This window comes from Myodes glareolus, chromosome 3 (assembly GCF_982192425.1).
Source record: "Myodes glareolus chromosome 3, mMyoGla1.1, whole genome shotgun sequence".
Taxonomy (NCBI): domain Eukaryota; kingdom Metazoa; phylum Chordata; class Mammalia; order Rodentia; family Cricetidae; genus Myodes; species Myodes glareolus.
The window spans coordinates 128,589,737-128,607,056 of NC_142028.1; the positions used below are offsets into that span (position 1 = coordinate 128,589,737).

The window sequence follows — 17,320 nt, forward strand, 5'->3', positions numbered from 1 at the left end:
CCTCTTTGGACTAATGGTTAAGATTCATAAAACGGACTAGAAAATAATCCTTTGAAAGATATTTTTATGGTAGAATTTTACTCTCAGCAAGTGTATAATAAAAAAAAAGTTTATGTTTGGAATGCCCAAACAGAAACTCGCGATTTCCCTCCACCATTTACTGTGACATGAAGTATCCTTTAATACAGAAAATACACCCTTTAAACAATCGACAGGAAGGAGGCTGTACCACAGACATCATGTTTGTTTTCTAAAAATTCCTTTGAATATGGATACAATAGCCTTAGGAGGCCAAACTTCAAAGCAAAATGGAAGAGGTTTTCAACCACAAGGCGGATGTGTTCAGTTCTGAGTTATGGATGCAGTCAGCACCCTCGGTGAGCTCTTTGCTGCAGTCCACTGCTCGACACCCCATTCTCAGGGGTGAGAGAGGAGCTTACCCTCAGGTCCTACTCGGCCTGCCTTATTAACTGGGGGATTCAAATACAGTCTGCTATCTTCCTGCTGGATCGCATGTAGTATGGAGCACAAACCATGTTATAGAGAGCCATGTTTCAAGCATTACAAACCCAACTGTCAGGCCCAGCAGCACATTTCTGTAATGCCATCACTTGGAAGGTAGAGGCTGGAGGGTCACTTACAATGTGAAGCCTCCTGACATATACACCAAGTTTTAGGACAGTCAGGGCTAGAGAGACAGACCTGTCTCAAAATGCCAAATAAAAAAATTTTAAAAATGAAATAGTCAAGGTCCTGAGCACTGACAGAGGTGGGAGGGCATTCAAAAGTGATGAGTCAAAACAATGTCTACAAAGTTCACTGCAGAACCTGAGACGAGAATTGCATTCTAATCATGAAGGATTTGCCATCACCTAGACTGGGCTACTCAGAGTGGGGTTGATGTGAAAATCCAATCCTACACATGGTATTTGGCAGAAAACATGATAGAACACAGCACAATTCTTTCCTCTGAGGAAAATGGCTCCTTGGTGAGAGGACAAGGCCTGAGTCCTTCCATGGTCTTGCCTACTCTGCCATCCAGAGCTTGAAGGTCCTGTCATACGAGCAAGTAGCTATGAGCTGTCCATCAGAAGAAATGTCTAGGCCCATTACTTTGCCCTCATGACCAGCCAAAGTCTTCAAAGGGGACCAGCCTGGGTGGGTCCAGATCTTGGCTGTGTTATCATAGGCACCTGTGAGCAAGAAGTCTCCATGGATAGCTGTAGGAGAAATAAAGCAAGCATGAAAAATTTAGGTATTCAAAAAGATCTTAAAAACACAAAAGCACAAAGATCTGCCAAAACATATTAATTTGAAAGAAAGGTTATGTCTGCATTCAGATAAACCTAACACATAGATTCTACATTTCTAGGGCCCTCCAAGGTAAGGGACAGTCATAAGAGGATTGAGAATACCCAATAATGGTATGAAGCCTATGTGGTCCTTCTCTGGTGGACAGTCTGTTCAGTAACACCAAGCATTTCCTGCCTGCCTGTCCATGGAAGACAAAATGAAACAGAGCCTTCACAGAAGTCTTTGCCTCAAGAAGCATGCTTTACCACATAGGTATGGCAGAGGGAAGGTAATTAAAATTTGCTTCTTTAATAGAGGTTCCATGTCTAAGTCCAATGCCTGGGCATACATTCCATGAAGAGTCTGGTGTTAAGGCTGAGACAAGAGCAAAGCTTACGCTCAAACTTGACACCGGTCACTAAATTCTGATGGGCAGGGATGGTGTAGACACAACGTCGCTGTCGAAGGTCCCATACTTTGCAGGTGTTGTCACCGCTGCCAGTCGCAATGTGGTATCTGTGGATCAGAAGCATCATAGTTAGAAACAAAGAGTACTATCTGACCAGAACCCTTCCCATTCACTGAATGTGCTTTACCCATTGGGGGAGAAATTTATTCCATAGATTTCTTTAAGGTGGCCTTCTAGGAACATAATGCACCGTCCTGTGCGCAGGTCCCAAACTCGACCAAATGCATCCAGTCCCCTGAAGAAACAACATATATGTGAATACTCAAAATCCAGTTCCATAGGGAAGCAGGGATGCCTAAGAGGTGAGACTACTGACCTGCCCACCCCCTTGCTTTGTGGAGGAAGTCTTACCCAGTGCCAGCCAAAGAGCCATCTTGATGGAAGGCAATGTCATACACACCCATGCTGTGGCCTTCCTGATGCAGGATCTCCTCTTGAGCTTCTAAATCCCACAAGCGCCATGAACGGTCATAACTTAAAAATAAATCAAAGAGATCACACCAACGATACAGGAGCAGACTGATTCGGTGTCTTCTATATTCAAGGTACTATAGAGAACTGGAGCTTAGCTCATGTTCCTCAAACTATTCATTCAATCATATTAACAAGAAATTCCTTTCTGGCATGAACAATGCCTCACCACTCAAGCCTATATGTCTTAAATGACAACTGGGAGAACAAGAACATTCTATACTTTGCTTTAGTGGCTATTTTTAAAAAGGAACTCCTGAGCCGGGCAGTGGTGGTGCACATCTTTAATCCCAGCACTTGGGAGGCAGAGGCAGGCAGATCTCTGAGTTCAGGACAGGCCCCAAAGCCATAGAGAAACCTGTCTCAAAAACCAAAACAAAAAAGAACTCCCTGGTTCAGGGTTAGGGGCTCAAGAGTAGGAGGTGGGGCTTGCCTGATATGTGCAGGGCCCTGGGTTCAGTCACCAGCACAAACAAAAAATAAAATTCTTGAAAAACAGTCCAGCAAAGACTGCACTGTTCCCCCCCCATTCCATTGTTATATCCTTTCATCCACCAAGCAAACATTTGTATATTTACTAGAGTCTCAGCTGAATGTTGGTGTAAAAAAATCTAGATACAAATAGACCCAAATATTCATGAGTAGGGTTCACAAGGGTGCTACAGCAGTTTTAATAGAAATTTTCAGTGATTTCTACATGGTGGTACAAATATAGAAAAAATAAACTCAAGAAGGGCAAAGCAAAGAGTGGACCCTGCACCAAAGAAGGCACGCACATGATTCACAAGCACATGGCAAGAGCCTACAGCTGCCAGAGCAGTAACACTAACAGGTATTGCTAGGTGCCAGCTATAATGGCTGAGACAGGAAGCCTGACAAAGCTACAGAACAAAGCAGCCAGAATTCAGCCCGTCTTTGACTCTGGGGAGCAGGGTCCTACTATGAAGCCCATGCTGGCCTCTCCTGCTGAGACTTGGGACTATAAAAGCACGTGGCACTGAACCCAGCTTGCCTGAATTTTTAAAAAAAATATTTATTTATGTTATGTATATGGTGTTCTATCTGCAGGTACACCTGCATACCAGAAGAGGGCATCAAATCCCATTATAAATGGCTATGAGCCACTGTGTGGTTGTTGGGAATTGACCTCTGGAAGAGCTGTCAGTGCTCTTAACTGCTGAGCCATCTCTCTAGCCCTTGCCTGAATGTTTTTATAAAGCTAAATATACATCCACTCTATGAACTAGTATTTGTACTCCTAGATATTTACCCAAGAGAAAGCAGAAACAACAACAACAACAACATAAAAAGCTTCAATAAGGATATTTATAGCTAGGGATGGGGAGATGGTTCAGTGGTTAAGAGCATGGGCTACTCTCCCTGAGGACAAGGTCTGATTCCCAGCACCCAGCGAAAGTTCCCAATCTTGTATAACTCTCATACAAGAGTTATGATCCAATGGCCCTTTCTGGCCCCTGTGGGCATGAGGCACACAAGGCACACAAACATATATTAAAAGGAAAAAAAAAGTATATATAGTAGCTTTATTTCAACTAGCCACAATCTAGAACAATGCCCATGTGTCCGTCAACAGGAGAATGCATAAACTGGCACAGACACAGAGCTGAGCTTAACAGCACGGATGGGTATAACAGGTAGAATGAACAAATCAAGTCAGAGGCTGCTTTGGAAGGGGAGAGTAAGAAGGGGCAGTGAGGGTGTGGGTTATAAGCGGTATACACTTGTCAAGGTTGACCTGTATAATAAAACAATCCATTCTATTGTATGTTACTTAAACCTCAAAGAAAAATATTTTTAATAGAACTAAGCCTCACTAAACTTACAGAACCAGAAAAAGAAGTCAACATGTTGGCACAGAGAAATCTATATTAGTGTTTCAAGATAGGGTTTCTATGTAGCCCTGGCTGTCCTGAATTTGTTCAGTAGATAAAGCTGGCCTCAAACTCATAGAGATCCACCCGTCTCTGCCTCCTGAGTGCTGGGATAAAAGGCATGAGCTACCACTGTCCAACTCTGCTTTATTTATTTATTTTTTTAAGTTTTGCTATGTAGCCCAGTCTGGCCTCAAGGTTGTGACACTCTTGCTTTAGCCTGCTGAGTGTCAGGATTATAGGTGTGTGCCACCATACCCAGCTGAGAGTTTCAATATAATGTGTTGCACACTCAGTGAGATTTAAAGTAAATATACTCTGCCCTGACTATTTTTTGAATTTTTTCTGATTCTGACACTGAAGTTTGAGAATGTTTTAATTGAAGATCCTTGCTCTAAATATTTACCTGGCAGACAACTGAAAAGGATTATCAAAACCAACAGGCTCGTACAAAGTGGACACTAACATATGGCTTACCAGGTGGTGCCCAGGAAACGCCCCGATGGATGCCACATTACCCGAGCCACACGCACCGTATGGCCTTCAATATCTGCCACTGGTTCATCGCTGAAAGGAATAAAATATATAGAGAGGTTAAACACCTTGGCAGCCACGCACAGTCCATTCAGTGTACTTGCTGCTGCGCAGATGCACTCACTCTGTCGCTTGTACACAGGCATCACCATGTATGTTCTACACTGTGCAGCTCAGGGGCTGACAGCACCCTGCACAAGGCTCTGTGCTACCTTGTAACTGTACCTTTAATGGCTTACAATCTTGGGAAAACAATAATGTAAGCTACTTCTTAAGGTTCTATGACCACAGGGCAAAGTGATCACTATTTCAATTCATTGTGTCAATAAATTCTCTACCAAGGATTAGAGAAATGTTCTTCAGAGCAATGAGCAGAATAGATTCACTGCATTAAAGTAGTGCACAGATTCAAAAATGAAAACATACTTTGGTAGAGGTATGAATACTGAAATCAGTTTTGGTTCAGTGGGTCCCAAACAATCTTACCTAACCCTTAGTTGGTTCAGAGATCCAAATAGAAAAGAACTCCTAAGCTAGGAGGCTACTGATTTCTGCTACCTAGCAACAACAGAAAGGCTGGGACAGCAGAGAGGAAATAAACACGAGCCCAAGGATGGCAATTAGAAGGGAGCGCTGCCAACGAGCACACAGAGACCCCACTAGTGCCTGACAGAGACAGCATCGCTAAATATTACAAAAGCCAATTAAAACTTGCCATGCTAGTTGCTGAGATCCTATCTGGCAAAGACTGCAGATGCTAATTAGTGCTTTGGAAAATTCTGGAATAAAACCTTGCCATGCATTGAGCATTCAAATGTCTTTCAGATCGCAGTATGCTTCTAAAATTTTGAGAGGACTAGTAAAAACACCCACATGCCCAGATGAAAAAGAAGATGCTGTAGTTGGAAAATACACCCCAGACAGAGGATGACACTAGTGGCCTGTACTGCCTCTCCTCTGTGGCTGTGTGCACAGATTCAGGAGTCTACAAAACTGCATTCCACCAATGCTAACCTACTATGTAGGTTAACTTGGGTTGTTTTACAATAACGGGAACTGGGAATCAGCTAAAGGCAATTTTGGAATTTGCTAAAGGCAAAAACTGAAGCCCAAAGCAAGCGAGGAAAGAAAATCCCAGCACACCTTCTGAGAACAAAAAAGTCTATGAAAGACATCTTCTATTTTCAGTGACTTTCCTGGACTCCTGGAACATGTCTGGGGTTAAATGTCCCATTTTAAACCTGAGGGCTAGCCAACTGCCTGTCTCCTTTAGCGATGGCACTGGGGACTGCAGAATGGCAATAATCACCTGTCCAGACTCCAAAGCTTCACAGAACCATCAGCAGCACAAGAGGCCAAGTTGACATCCTTTTGGTCCAATGAGACAGTGGATTTAGGGTGGAATACAATTGCTCCTACATTTGTGTTATGGCCTAAAGAGATAAAGGAGAGCAGAGTCAGAGAGTTCTACACTAAGGAATGTGAACAAACAGTATTAAAGTGATAGTCAACTACTAAAAAAAGACTCTGTGCACTTGTGGTTGGCCTTGAATTTACAAAGATCTGTCTACTTCTGCCTCCTGAGATTAAAGGTGTGTGCCACTATGCCCAGCTATTTATTTTTTATTTTTAAGATTTAAGCTGGGTGGTGGTGGCGTACACCTTTAATCCCAGCACTCGGGAGGCAGAGATAGTAGGATCTCTGTGAGTTCGAAGCCAGCCTGCTCTACACAGTGTGTTCCAGGACAGGCTGAAAAGCTACAAAGACCCTGTCTCAAAAAACCAAAAAACAAAACAAAAAACCAAAAACAAAACAGAAAGGTTTTAAAATTATGTCTATGTATGTGAGTATGTGCACATGAGTGAGTGCCTATAGAGGTCACTGGATGTCTTGGAGCCAGAACTAGACAGTTGCAAGCCTGATGTGGGTTCAGTTCCTCTGTAAAGAATGTTTCTAGCTGCTGAACCATCTTTCCAGCCCCCAAAAGAATTGTTTTAAACAAATACTCAAATTGTATTTTTGTTTTTAATGGGGGGGGGGGCAAAAATGGCATAGTGGACTATATCTGTAACTCCAGCACTCGGGAGGCCAAAGCAGGAAGATACTGAATTGAAAGCCAGCCTGGGAAAAAGAGTAAGATTCCACTCTCAAAAGACTAAACCAAATCAAAAAGCAAAACACAAAAAAACTTTGTGTTTTTTAATTTAGATGCGGTAAAAGCCAATGTGGCTGGACAGGAGGACAGACCGCATGCATGTGAAGTCATGGTATTCTAGTGTTGTGGGGAGAGAAAACCACACATATCCACTCAAATTAAAATGCAATTCATAGGCTGGAAAAGTAACTCATCAGTTATAGGACCTGAGTTAGGTTCCCAGAACCCACATCAGGTGGCTCACAACTGTCTGTAACTCCAGCTCCAGAGGATCAGACACCGTCATCCGGTCTCTGCTGGCACTTATATATGAGCACAGAGTACATACCCACGTATAGACACACAGAAGCAGTGATGTGTACTGTATCTGAGTGTCTTCAACAGTTTTCTGAGACAGAAACTCACCTCGAAGAGTGTGAAGGAGGCTGCAGTCGGGCACAGACCAGAGCTTGCAGAGCCCACTCCTATTAAACACAAAGGAAAGCAGCTCAGCTATCACTCAAAGGCAGTTTTGTCTTGCCCCTACACATTCGACAGTGGCCAACAGAAAAAGCAAAGGCTTGTTGAAAAGAGGGCTATAGCTGCTCACGGGAACCAGTGGCTTCCTCTAGACTATCACAGCATGCAAGCTGCTACTCCAAATGGACAGGTCAACTTGCAAGGGAAGGGAGAAAAATTAAATTGGACCTGAAATCTGAGCAGTATTTTGCCATCAACCAAGTACTTTAGCCTTTGGTTTTCTCCTGAACCAGAGCTTCACCTTCTGCCTACTGTAGTCAGTGTTTAGTTTCTTAGAAAGCTATGATCCAGAAAAAAAGCAAAAATAAAGTAAACCAGGGTTCAGGAATTGGCTCACATACTCAATAAAGTGCTTGGTATGCAAACGTGAGGATCTGAGTCCAGGTTCCCAGCACTCATAGTTCAGTGTATAATGTCCATAACCCCAACACAGGGATGGACTCATGGACCAGTCAGTCTCAGGGAAGTGATAATTCCAATTCAGTAAGGGACCCTATTTCAAAATAAAGTGGAGAGCAATTGGGAAAGGAAGGAAGAAACATCCAACACTGGCCTCAGGCCTCCATATGCACACATATATTGGACTGCATGTGTGTACACACCCACATGAACACACAACACACACCCTAACACCCCAACTTTCCTGTATATGTAGTAATATGTACAAAGATAAGACTAATAATTAACACTTACCAAGTTCTTACCAAATGCATGACAAGTATTAGCTACTGTACCAACAGTACAGACAAAGGCACTGAGGCTCCCAAGGACTGCCTGCCTCAGTGAGACCACAGAACTAAGAGACCAAAGCTGGACTAAGACATGAAAATATATACTTGGTTTATAAAATTCCCCTATGAACTACTCCAAAACAGCAGAGGAAGAACAGGACAGACACTACATGCCATGGGTCTCTGGGACCTTCATGAGTAGTCAGCACCCAAACAGAAGATCTGTGGAGGCACAGCAGCAGCAGAGCCGTGACACCCGCCGCAGGACAAGCAGCAGAAGAGGACAGAGGAAAGACATCTGCGACAAAGACTTTTATTTTTCAGAATCCACGTACAATTTAGGAAAATGTTACTGTAAAATGAAACTTACCAGCAAGCTGTGGCCAGCATTTTAGAATCAGGACTGAAGTGGCAGTAGGAGATCGGCCGGTCGTCTCCAATCTGACTGCAGAAGTTATTCAAAGACTGAAAACAGGAAAACAGGAACAACAAAAAGGTCATCACTTAAAAGGCCAATCAAAGAGTTCTTTGGCTTTTCCACTTTTGGGAAAAAATGGAGATTGGGGATATGGGAGCAAGGAGGAGGCAGAAGTAACAACCTCTCAGTTTAATCCGCCTTCAGATTTTTTATGCGTGGCCATTGTTAGATGGCACTAATGTTGATGAAAGAACGGAAAGAAGAAAAATCAATCTTATCTGGAAGACCACTTGTTTATCATGGCTTCATTATCCACCCCCCCCCCCCCACTGGTTTCTCTGTGTAACCTTCGTTGTCCTGACTTTGTAAACCAGGCTGAACTCAATCTCACAGAGATCCACTGCCTTTCCCTCCCGAGTGCTGGGATTAAAGGTGTGCACCACCACCGCCAGGGTACCTCTTTAGCTTTTATGTCAGCTAAACACTAACAAAAACTACAGAGAAAAGCATAGCACAGCTTTGACCTATTAGAAGGGAACGTCCAAGAGCAGAAGCACTGGTCTCTGTGAGCACAAAGCACAGAATGTTCTTGTCACCACAGCTGGCGGTGCCTCCCACACCACTGATCCATTCCTTACCCGGAGAGATTTGTGCAGCTCTTGCATCTGGGAGGTTCTGGTTGTCTCAGGAATCTCCTTATGGAGACGGGCCTCTTCCAAACGTTTCATTGCTCTGTGACCCATAAACATCATCACTAAAGGAGCTACCAACAAGGGTCCGTACACTCTCTACTTCTAAATCCCACACAATTAACTCTACCATCATAGAGTCTATCCTCACCCGTGAAATGACAGACTCCTTTCTTCTGGACCTCTGCTTACCTGGGGAGTGAATAATTAGCAATCCACAGTCTGGCCACCTTTAGGCTATTTGGTCCTTCATGGTACCAGGTTTGTTGATACTAAAAATAAGTAACAGAAGAGACATTAGGTCTGCAGCGCACCCGCTCTCCCCACAGCTGTTCTCAACTACAACTGCTCACAAGGAAAGTGAATTGGCTCAGTAACAGAATGAAGCAGGCACATGTCCTTCTTATTAACTACTTTGCTTTCTTTAAAAAAAGAGAATGGTTTAACTCTGTGTTATGTGTCTATACATATATGTGCATGTGAATGCAGGTGCCATGGAGGCCAGAGGACCAAGCAGATCGCTTAGCGGTGGTGCACTGCTGGAATCCTGAAGATCAGAGCATACTCTGAAGGGCTGAGCTCTTTCCAGCCCCCTACCTTTTTTTTTTTTCCCCCTCCAAGACAGGGTTTCTCTGTGTATCCTTGACTGACCTGGTACTAGCTCTTGTAGACCAGGCTGGCCTTGATCTCACAGAGATCCGCTTGCCTCTGCATCCTGAGTGCTGGGATTAAAGGCGTGCACCACCATCGCCTGGCAGTTTTTGGTTTCTTATTGAGTCACATCAAGAGTGCCATGGTACCTTCACAAACGGAGAACTTAGAACACCATTCACACTCATATAAGAATTACCAATTCTTGAGATCAACCATTCCCAGATGGTAGAACCTGTAAATACTCTCCTCGTCCTAGCAAAGCACAGCGCTGGAAAGACCTATTCTCCAGTTTCTTCACATTTTACCTCTTCTTTTGATTTCTTAGATTTCTCATCATCTTTTTTAGTCTTTTTTAAGGCATCAGTTCCAACCACTGAGAGGATATTTCTTAACCTGTAACAAAAAAGGTCAGAAATCAATATGGATGAAGTGTCAAAGGGTTCAGTAGGAATCCGACACCACTAGTGAGAGATGTGTCAAGATCCCCGAATGCCTACAACCACAGGGAGCAATGAACCTTATCCATACTGTGTGTGTTTCCCAGCTCATATATTATTAGGATAAAGTTTAGTTCATAAATTAGGCAAGGTAATATGATCGTAACAAAAACCCAGATTTTTAAAATTATGTTTACAGAGTCTGTTTTCTTTCTCACTCTCAAAATACCTTATTCTACTGCACAGACAGTAAGGATACAGCAGACAAAGAGACAGCTGGGTGGTGTGAGATTTCAGTACATCACCCAGAATGGTGTGCAATTTAAAATTTAGGAAGTGTTTACTTCTGGCATTTTCCAAGTCAATATTTTTGGGCATCAGATGACTATGGATGACAGAAAACAGGACCCACTAATGCCATGATATGCAGGTGCTGATTCGGCGAGGTACATGTAGTGACTATGAATAGTTTCAAGTTGGGTATGGTGGTGCCTGCCTTTATTCTCTTCTATTTTAGTAAATATACTTTCTTTAAGGGGGTGGTTTCAAGACAGGGTTTCTCTGTAGCTTTTTAGAGCCTGTACTAGAACTTGGTCTGTAGACCAGGCTGGCCTCGAACTCATAGAGAACTGCCTGTCTGTCTTTGCATCTCCAGTTGCTGGGATTAAAGGTGTGTGCCACCACCGTCTGGCCTACTTATTTTGATTGTATGAATATTTTACCTCTGTGTATGTCTAATTGGCACCCATGTACCCAGTCCCTGTGGGGGTTCTAAGATCCCCTGGAACCAGACTTAGAGGAGGCTTTGAGCCACCATGTGGTTGCTGGGAACTGAACCCAGGTTCTGCAAGATGGCTCTTAACCACTGAACCATCTCTCCAGCCCCCAGTGCATGCCTTTTATTCCAGCACTCGGAAGGCAAAGGCAGGTGGGTCTCTGAATGGTCTACAGAGCAAGTCCCAGGACAGCCAGTGTCACATAGAGAAACCTTGTCTCTGGGGCTGGGGAAGGGCAAACAGTTCTAAAAGGAACTAGGCTTGATGGCATATACTTTTAACCCCAGCACTTGGAGGTAGAGGTAGGTGGGTCGTCCTGAATTCTAGGCTAGCCTGGTCTGCAAAGTGAGTTCCAGGCCAGTCAGGGCCACACACTGAGCTCTTGTTACAATAAAATAAAAATTGAAAGCCAAGTGTGATGGTCAGCTCTAGGCCACCCAGAGCCACAGAGTGAGACCCTGTCTCACAGCAACAGCAGCAAAACTAAAACTAAAGAAGAATTCTGAAAGGACTGCAGAGTGCAGCACAGCACACCAGACGGACAGTGGCGAGCAGAATGTGAAAGCAATATGGAAGAGTGTGGGGCAGATATCAGGGAAGGCTTTATAGAAAAGGTGTTGTCAAGTGCTTGTTCAGGCCAAAGAGTCAAAACACAAAAACGCCAGTTGAGGCAGAGGGTTAAGAAATGTAAAGGTGACAGTCAGGAAAACAGGTTGGACGCAGACCTGCAAATGGCTCAGTGCAGCTGGAATCTGGAGTACAGGAGGCCTGGGGATCGCCAAAGCCAGATTTCAAGTGGGGACCCCGTGCCCAGAGCTGTTCACGTTATCCACAGGAGGGTGTGCAGTGAGAGTGCCAGGGCAGTGAGCGGGAGAGGAAGAACAAAGGGAGAAAACCGGATTCTAGTGTCACAGTAAGCCCAAGTCACTGTGGCGGAAGCTGGGACACAATGACAAAGAACAATACTTTGTACAATACAAAGTACTTGGCAGGTAAATATACAGCCAGGCTGGTGACGGGGCTCAGCATGTAACGGTGCCTACTGCCATGCTGACTTGAGACAAATCACTGGGACACATGTTAACAAAGTACCAACTCTCATAAGTTGTTCTAGACCCCCACACTTGTATGAAGGCACACACATGTCCACAGGCATACACAAATAAACAGGATTTTAAAAGGGCTCTGACAGAAACACGGGGGCTCCCTTCACAGGAGAAAGGCTTCTGTGAACAGGGCCAGAGGATACAGCTCAGCAGTTAAGGAGTGCTTCCTGATCTTCCGAGAAGCCAAGTTCAGTTCCCAGAATCTGTGTAAGGCAGGTCACAACTGCCTCAGGGGATGGCACCCTCTTCTCAACTCTCAAGGTACCAGAACTCATGTGCACATTCCCAGACACAGATGCACACAGAATACATAATTAAAACACATCTTGGAAAACAAAACAAAACAAATCCCAGCATTTTAAACAACTTCATATTAGAGCAGGAAAAGGTCTGATAGAAAAGCTGGGCCTTCTTTATAATCCAGAACACTAGAACCTTGCAATTAAAAAAAAGTGTAACTATAAAGGACACCTTTCTCTTCGTTCAGCAGGGCCCTCTCCAAAAAGCGTGATAGGTTCTCCCAACGCTCGAAGGCAAGCCTTGACCTCTGAGTCATCTGTGGAGACATTGATTTGCCGGGCTCTCTTTCTTCTTTCAAACTCCGCCAAGACCTCTGCCTGCCGCTCGCTGATGTGCTCCTCGATCTCAAACACCTCCCCTATGTGAACAACAGGCAACACAGGCAAAAGAAACAATTAGAAATAACGTCCAACCAGAGTCTGTGTGTTTTACAGTATAGCTTCTTACACTGGATGGAGGTGCCATAAGGTGTTTAAGTGTGGGGCTCACAAAGAATTCAGCAATATTGAAAGGTTTTTGAAGGTGCTAGTGTGACCAACAACTAATGCAAAATCAAATGAAAAACAAATCAGAGCTGTTTTTGTCAGTGCCCGAGGGTTGCACCATGTATCTTTGCTGCAGCTTTGTTTCTGAGCATGTGCAACTTTGCAATGCAAGTCTGTTGTGCTACACAACACTAAGGAACACTATCTCAAAGCCATTACCTGTTATGAATTGCAAAGTCTTTACAAAGTTTTTTACTCTTATAATATGGTTCAGTCATGGGGGACATGTGGCAGTACATGCCTGTAATCTCAACACATGGGAGGAGGCAAGAAGACCAGGAGATCAACGTCATACTTGACTACATAAACAGTGAGTTTCAGGACAGCATGGGCCATACCGACCTTGTCAGAAAGAAAGGAAGGAAGAACCGGGTAGTGGTGGCGCACACCTTTAATCTCAGCACCCAGGAGGCAGAGGCAAACTCTGTGAGTTTGAGGCCAGCCTGGTCTACAAGAGCTAGTTCCAGGCCAGGCACCAAAGCTACAGAGAAACCCTGACTCAAAAACAAACAAACAATCAAACAAACAAACAAAAGGAAGGGTCAATAACAACAACAACAACAACAACAACAACAAAAATCCACTATCTGAGTTGCTGATTTAAATTAAAAAAGAAAAAAAAATCAAAGTGCTATGAAAAACATTTAAAATGCCCTACCTTGCAATATTAAATATTCAGCCAAGATTTAATCCTATTAATAAATAAATATATCCATCTTATTAATATGCAAATTTATTTGGTTTTCAATAAGTTGGAAAGTTGTAAGCATATGAAAGAATTAGCCTACCTAATCTATCTTTTTATAGTTCAGCATATTTAGCTTATTAAATGACACCAAACACATAAGCCAAAATGATGCTTTAAATTGAGAGCAGGAGAGCTAGGCTACGTCTTCTTTCATTCTTTGGTTGTCTCGTTATACAGCTTAGAGAGCACAGAACATCCCTAAGCAAAGGAGTCGACCAGGCTTTTATTCAAAAGGTCCAACAGAAATATTACTTAAGAACTGCCAAAGCTATCTGCTAAAGTAATACCACTATAAGAGCATTCACACACATTTACTGGTAAGGACGAAATGCTGGCCAGGAAAGACAAGACTTTGTGACCATATGCTTTGTGGATACTATAGAGACGAGTTTTAAAATCCAGAGTAAGCACCCACATTTGGATGAAAGGAGGCGTATGGGAATAAAGGTCGCTTAGCGACAGTCAAACAGTATCGGGTGTGCAGGGAAATATACACACAACCCTTTCTGCATGGGAATCTTTTATTTCCTTTAAAAAAAAAAAGGCTTAATTTTCTTATGGTTCTAGGGATTGAACCCAGAACCTTACACACATTAGGCAAGCACTCTATCCCCAGTACTGTGTTTTCTGTCTATTTGTTTGAGACAGAACAGCCTCAAACTATGTAGCCGAGGATGCTCCTGACCTTGTGATTCTTCTGCCTCTAGTACCTGTGTGCTAGGGTGTGTGCCACCATGCCAGGCAAGCACCCCTAGCCCCCAGACGAATTATTAAACTTTTCTTCACCTTTCTGTCCTAATCTAATTTCTTATGATAAATACGCATAACTTTATCTAATAATATAAAACTTGAGCTGGGCATGGCGGCTCCCATCTGTTACAGCACAAGGAGGGCATGGGAGGAAGACCACCACAACTTGGAGGCCAGTTAGAGCTAGAGAGCCTGTCTCATAAACCAAAATGAATTAATGCATTTCTTGACAGTAACATAAAGAGACAAACCTCAACAGTATACAAGTGGGAAAATGTAGGCTATAAAACAATTTAAACATCATGGTATCATTTACAGAGGAAAAAAAGGCACATTTATAACTGCATGAAACTCCTCAGAATCCATCCAATGCATGAGCGCTGGCATTAAAGGTGCCGCCACCACTGCCTGGTTTAAAAAAATCTTTTAAAAAGTAACTGGCCCCTTATACTAAGAAGATTATTTTAATCTAGATTAAAACAAAACAAACAAACAAAAAACTAGAAAGCTGGGTGGTGGTGGTGCACACCTATGATCCCAGTATTTAGAAAGCAGAGGCAGGTGAATCTCTGAGTTTGAGGCCAGCCTGGTCTAGGGTTACACACAGAAACACCTGTCTTGAAAGACAAAAACACAAACTAGAAAAAAGCAAATACTATAAACAGATTGAATTACACTTCAATGCCAGAACTAGGTTACATCTCCCGAAGACAAATACAACTGACAAACCCAAACACTCACTGACTTCAAAGATTACCAGTAATTTGTGTATAGAACTGTATGAAATATAAGAAATGCACACATTGCCGAGAGGGCAAAGTCGCAGATTCAATGGTAAGAATCAAAGGGAAAGGTTGTGTGTGTGCACATACGCGGAAGTTAGTCTGTCTCCTTAATGTTGGATTACAAGAAGGTATTACCACATTCAGGTTTTAAATTTTTTTATTTATGTATGTATTTTATATATGATGCTCTAACATCAAATATGCCGGCATGCCAGAAGGCATCAGACTCCACTATAGATGATTATGGGCTGCCATGTGGTTGCTGGGAATTGAACTCAGAACTCTGTAAGAGGAGTCAGTGCTCTTAACTGCTCAGCAATCTCTTCAGCCCCTTTTTTTGTTATTTTGTCTTTTTTATTTTCAGAGCTGAGGCCCAAGCCTAGGACCCCGTGCTTGCTAGGCAAGTGCTCTACCACTGAGCTAAATCTCCAAATCCTTTTCCAACACCCCTGCCCTAAACCCAAACAAAATAACATGGGTTCTGGGGAATCAGTCGCAAGTTCTAACGGTTGCACAGCAAACCTTCTGTCACCTGAACTAGCTCCCCAGGTCAAGAACCAAAGGTGCTGACCCTATAAACCTTACTGTTACGTGGTTTGGGAATGTGTTCATCAGAAAAATTGTCATCAAAGGTGCATAGTGTGTAGACCTGGTTCTAGGGCCTGGGAAGAGGCAGAGGGAGGCAGAGTTCAAAGGCAACTGATTAGCCAAAGGATGGGACTGTGCGGTTCAGTGGTGGAACACTTGCCTCGTATGCAAAAAACCCTGGATTGGGTTGGCGTCCCCTGCATTGTAAAATAAAATTTAAAAAAAAAAAAAAGGAAAGATGATTCACAGTTTGTATCTTTTTGGTTTTTTGAGACAGGGTTTCTCTGTAGCTTTGGAGCCTATACTGGAACTAGCTCTTGTGGCCCAGGCTGGCCTCGAATTTAGAGATCCACCTGCTTCTGTCTCCCAAGTGCTGGGATTAAAGGCATGTGCCACCACCACCCGGCCACAATTTGTATCTTACCAGAAGTTATATTAATATTCCCAGCTTCAATGCCTGCTTTGAGTCCTTCTTTCCCCAAAATCCCAGATTCTCCTTTGGCCAGGCGTTCCCTCTCTTTCTCTTCCAAGCTTCCATAATAGATGTGTGGTTTCTTCACAACAGGAGCAACTAAATCATCAGGTGCTTTAGCTTTGGTTGCCTGTTAAATCAAAGACCCCGATTAAGGCTTAATCCTAGTAAACCATGTAAACCTAGTAAACCAAAAGCATGGAAGCTAATGCGTTTTCGTTTTATTTCCTCCAAAAGCTAAGGAACAAGGTGGGTATACATCAATTTAGATTGTGAATTTAGATTCTCGTTAAGTTAGGCAGACAAATACAACGAATCAATTTCTGTTTAAGTATCTGGCTTGCTTTGGGACTCGTATACTTTATTTTATTGGAAAGGAAATCTTCGGTTTTACAAGAATAACTGCTCACCACTGGACAAATACTAAGAATAAACTAAACACAATTAGGGCGGTTTTAGGTGCACCAAGTCACAATGTTACTGGAATACACATTTCAAATACTTCCAGAGCCGATTAGAAGTTGGGAGGCCTCGTCCTAAGTACCGAGTTATACAGTTTAAGTCAAGACATGTTCCCATTTTTTAAGCTCTGTGTTTTGGAGCAGTTATAAAAAGTGTTCACTGCTCGGGGCTGAAGTAAGGGAGATGCAGAAAGCTGCAGCACACGAAGGCGTTCAGAAATCAGGAAAAAGCTGCTAAGCTCCGTACTACGGTTCCTTAGCCTTACTCCTCCGCCCTGACCCGCAAAGTAACGGCCCCTTCCCGTGGGGACCCCGCCCTTTCTGGGAGAGGATCGGCCTGAGCTGCGATCCGAAGCTCCGTACCGTGGAGGAGGCTCGAGAGGAGGCCATGCTTGGCACAGGTGCCGCAAGGCCCTAGCCAAATCCGCGCTCTGCTTTTCAGACTGTCCAAAGCGCGCCCAGCGAAGTGGAAGTGCGTCACTGGCCGGAAACTTATCAGGAGCGTACTCCCGGCTCTGGGAGTCGC

The 17,320-nt window shown here is 43.5% G+C and overlaps 1 protein-coding gene across 1 annotated transcript; it reads right to left on the reverse strand.

Moving 5' to 3' along the window:
* Window positions 1–47: 47 nt before the first annotated feature.
* On the reverse strand, window positions 48–17,317 carry Prpf4 (pre-mRNA splicing tri-snRNP complex factor PRPF4). Its single transcript, XM_048459167.3, has 14 exons — window positions 17,158–17,317; window positions 16,286–16,463; window positions 12,617–12,803; window positions 10,132–10,219; window positions 9,365–9,444; window positions 9,122–9,215; window positions 8,436–8,530; window positions 7,221–7,279; window positions 5,969–6,092; window positions 4,603–4,692; window positions 2,114–2,236; window positions 1,890–1,997; window positions 1,691–1,809; window positions 48–1,220 (listed from the first exon to the last, which is right to left on the reverse strand). Exons 1-14 carry the CDS (start codon window positions 17,182–17,184, stop codon window positions 1,027–1,029), a joined length of 1,566 nt encoding a protein of 521 aa, XP_048315124.1. The 5' UTR covers window positions 17,185–17,317; the 3' UTR covers window positions 48–1,026.
* Window positions 17,318–17,320: the final 3 nt, after the last annotated feature.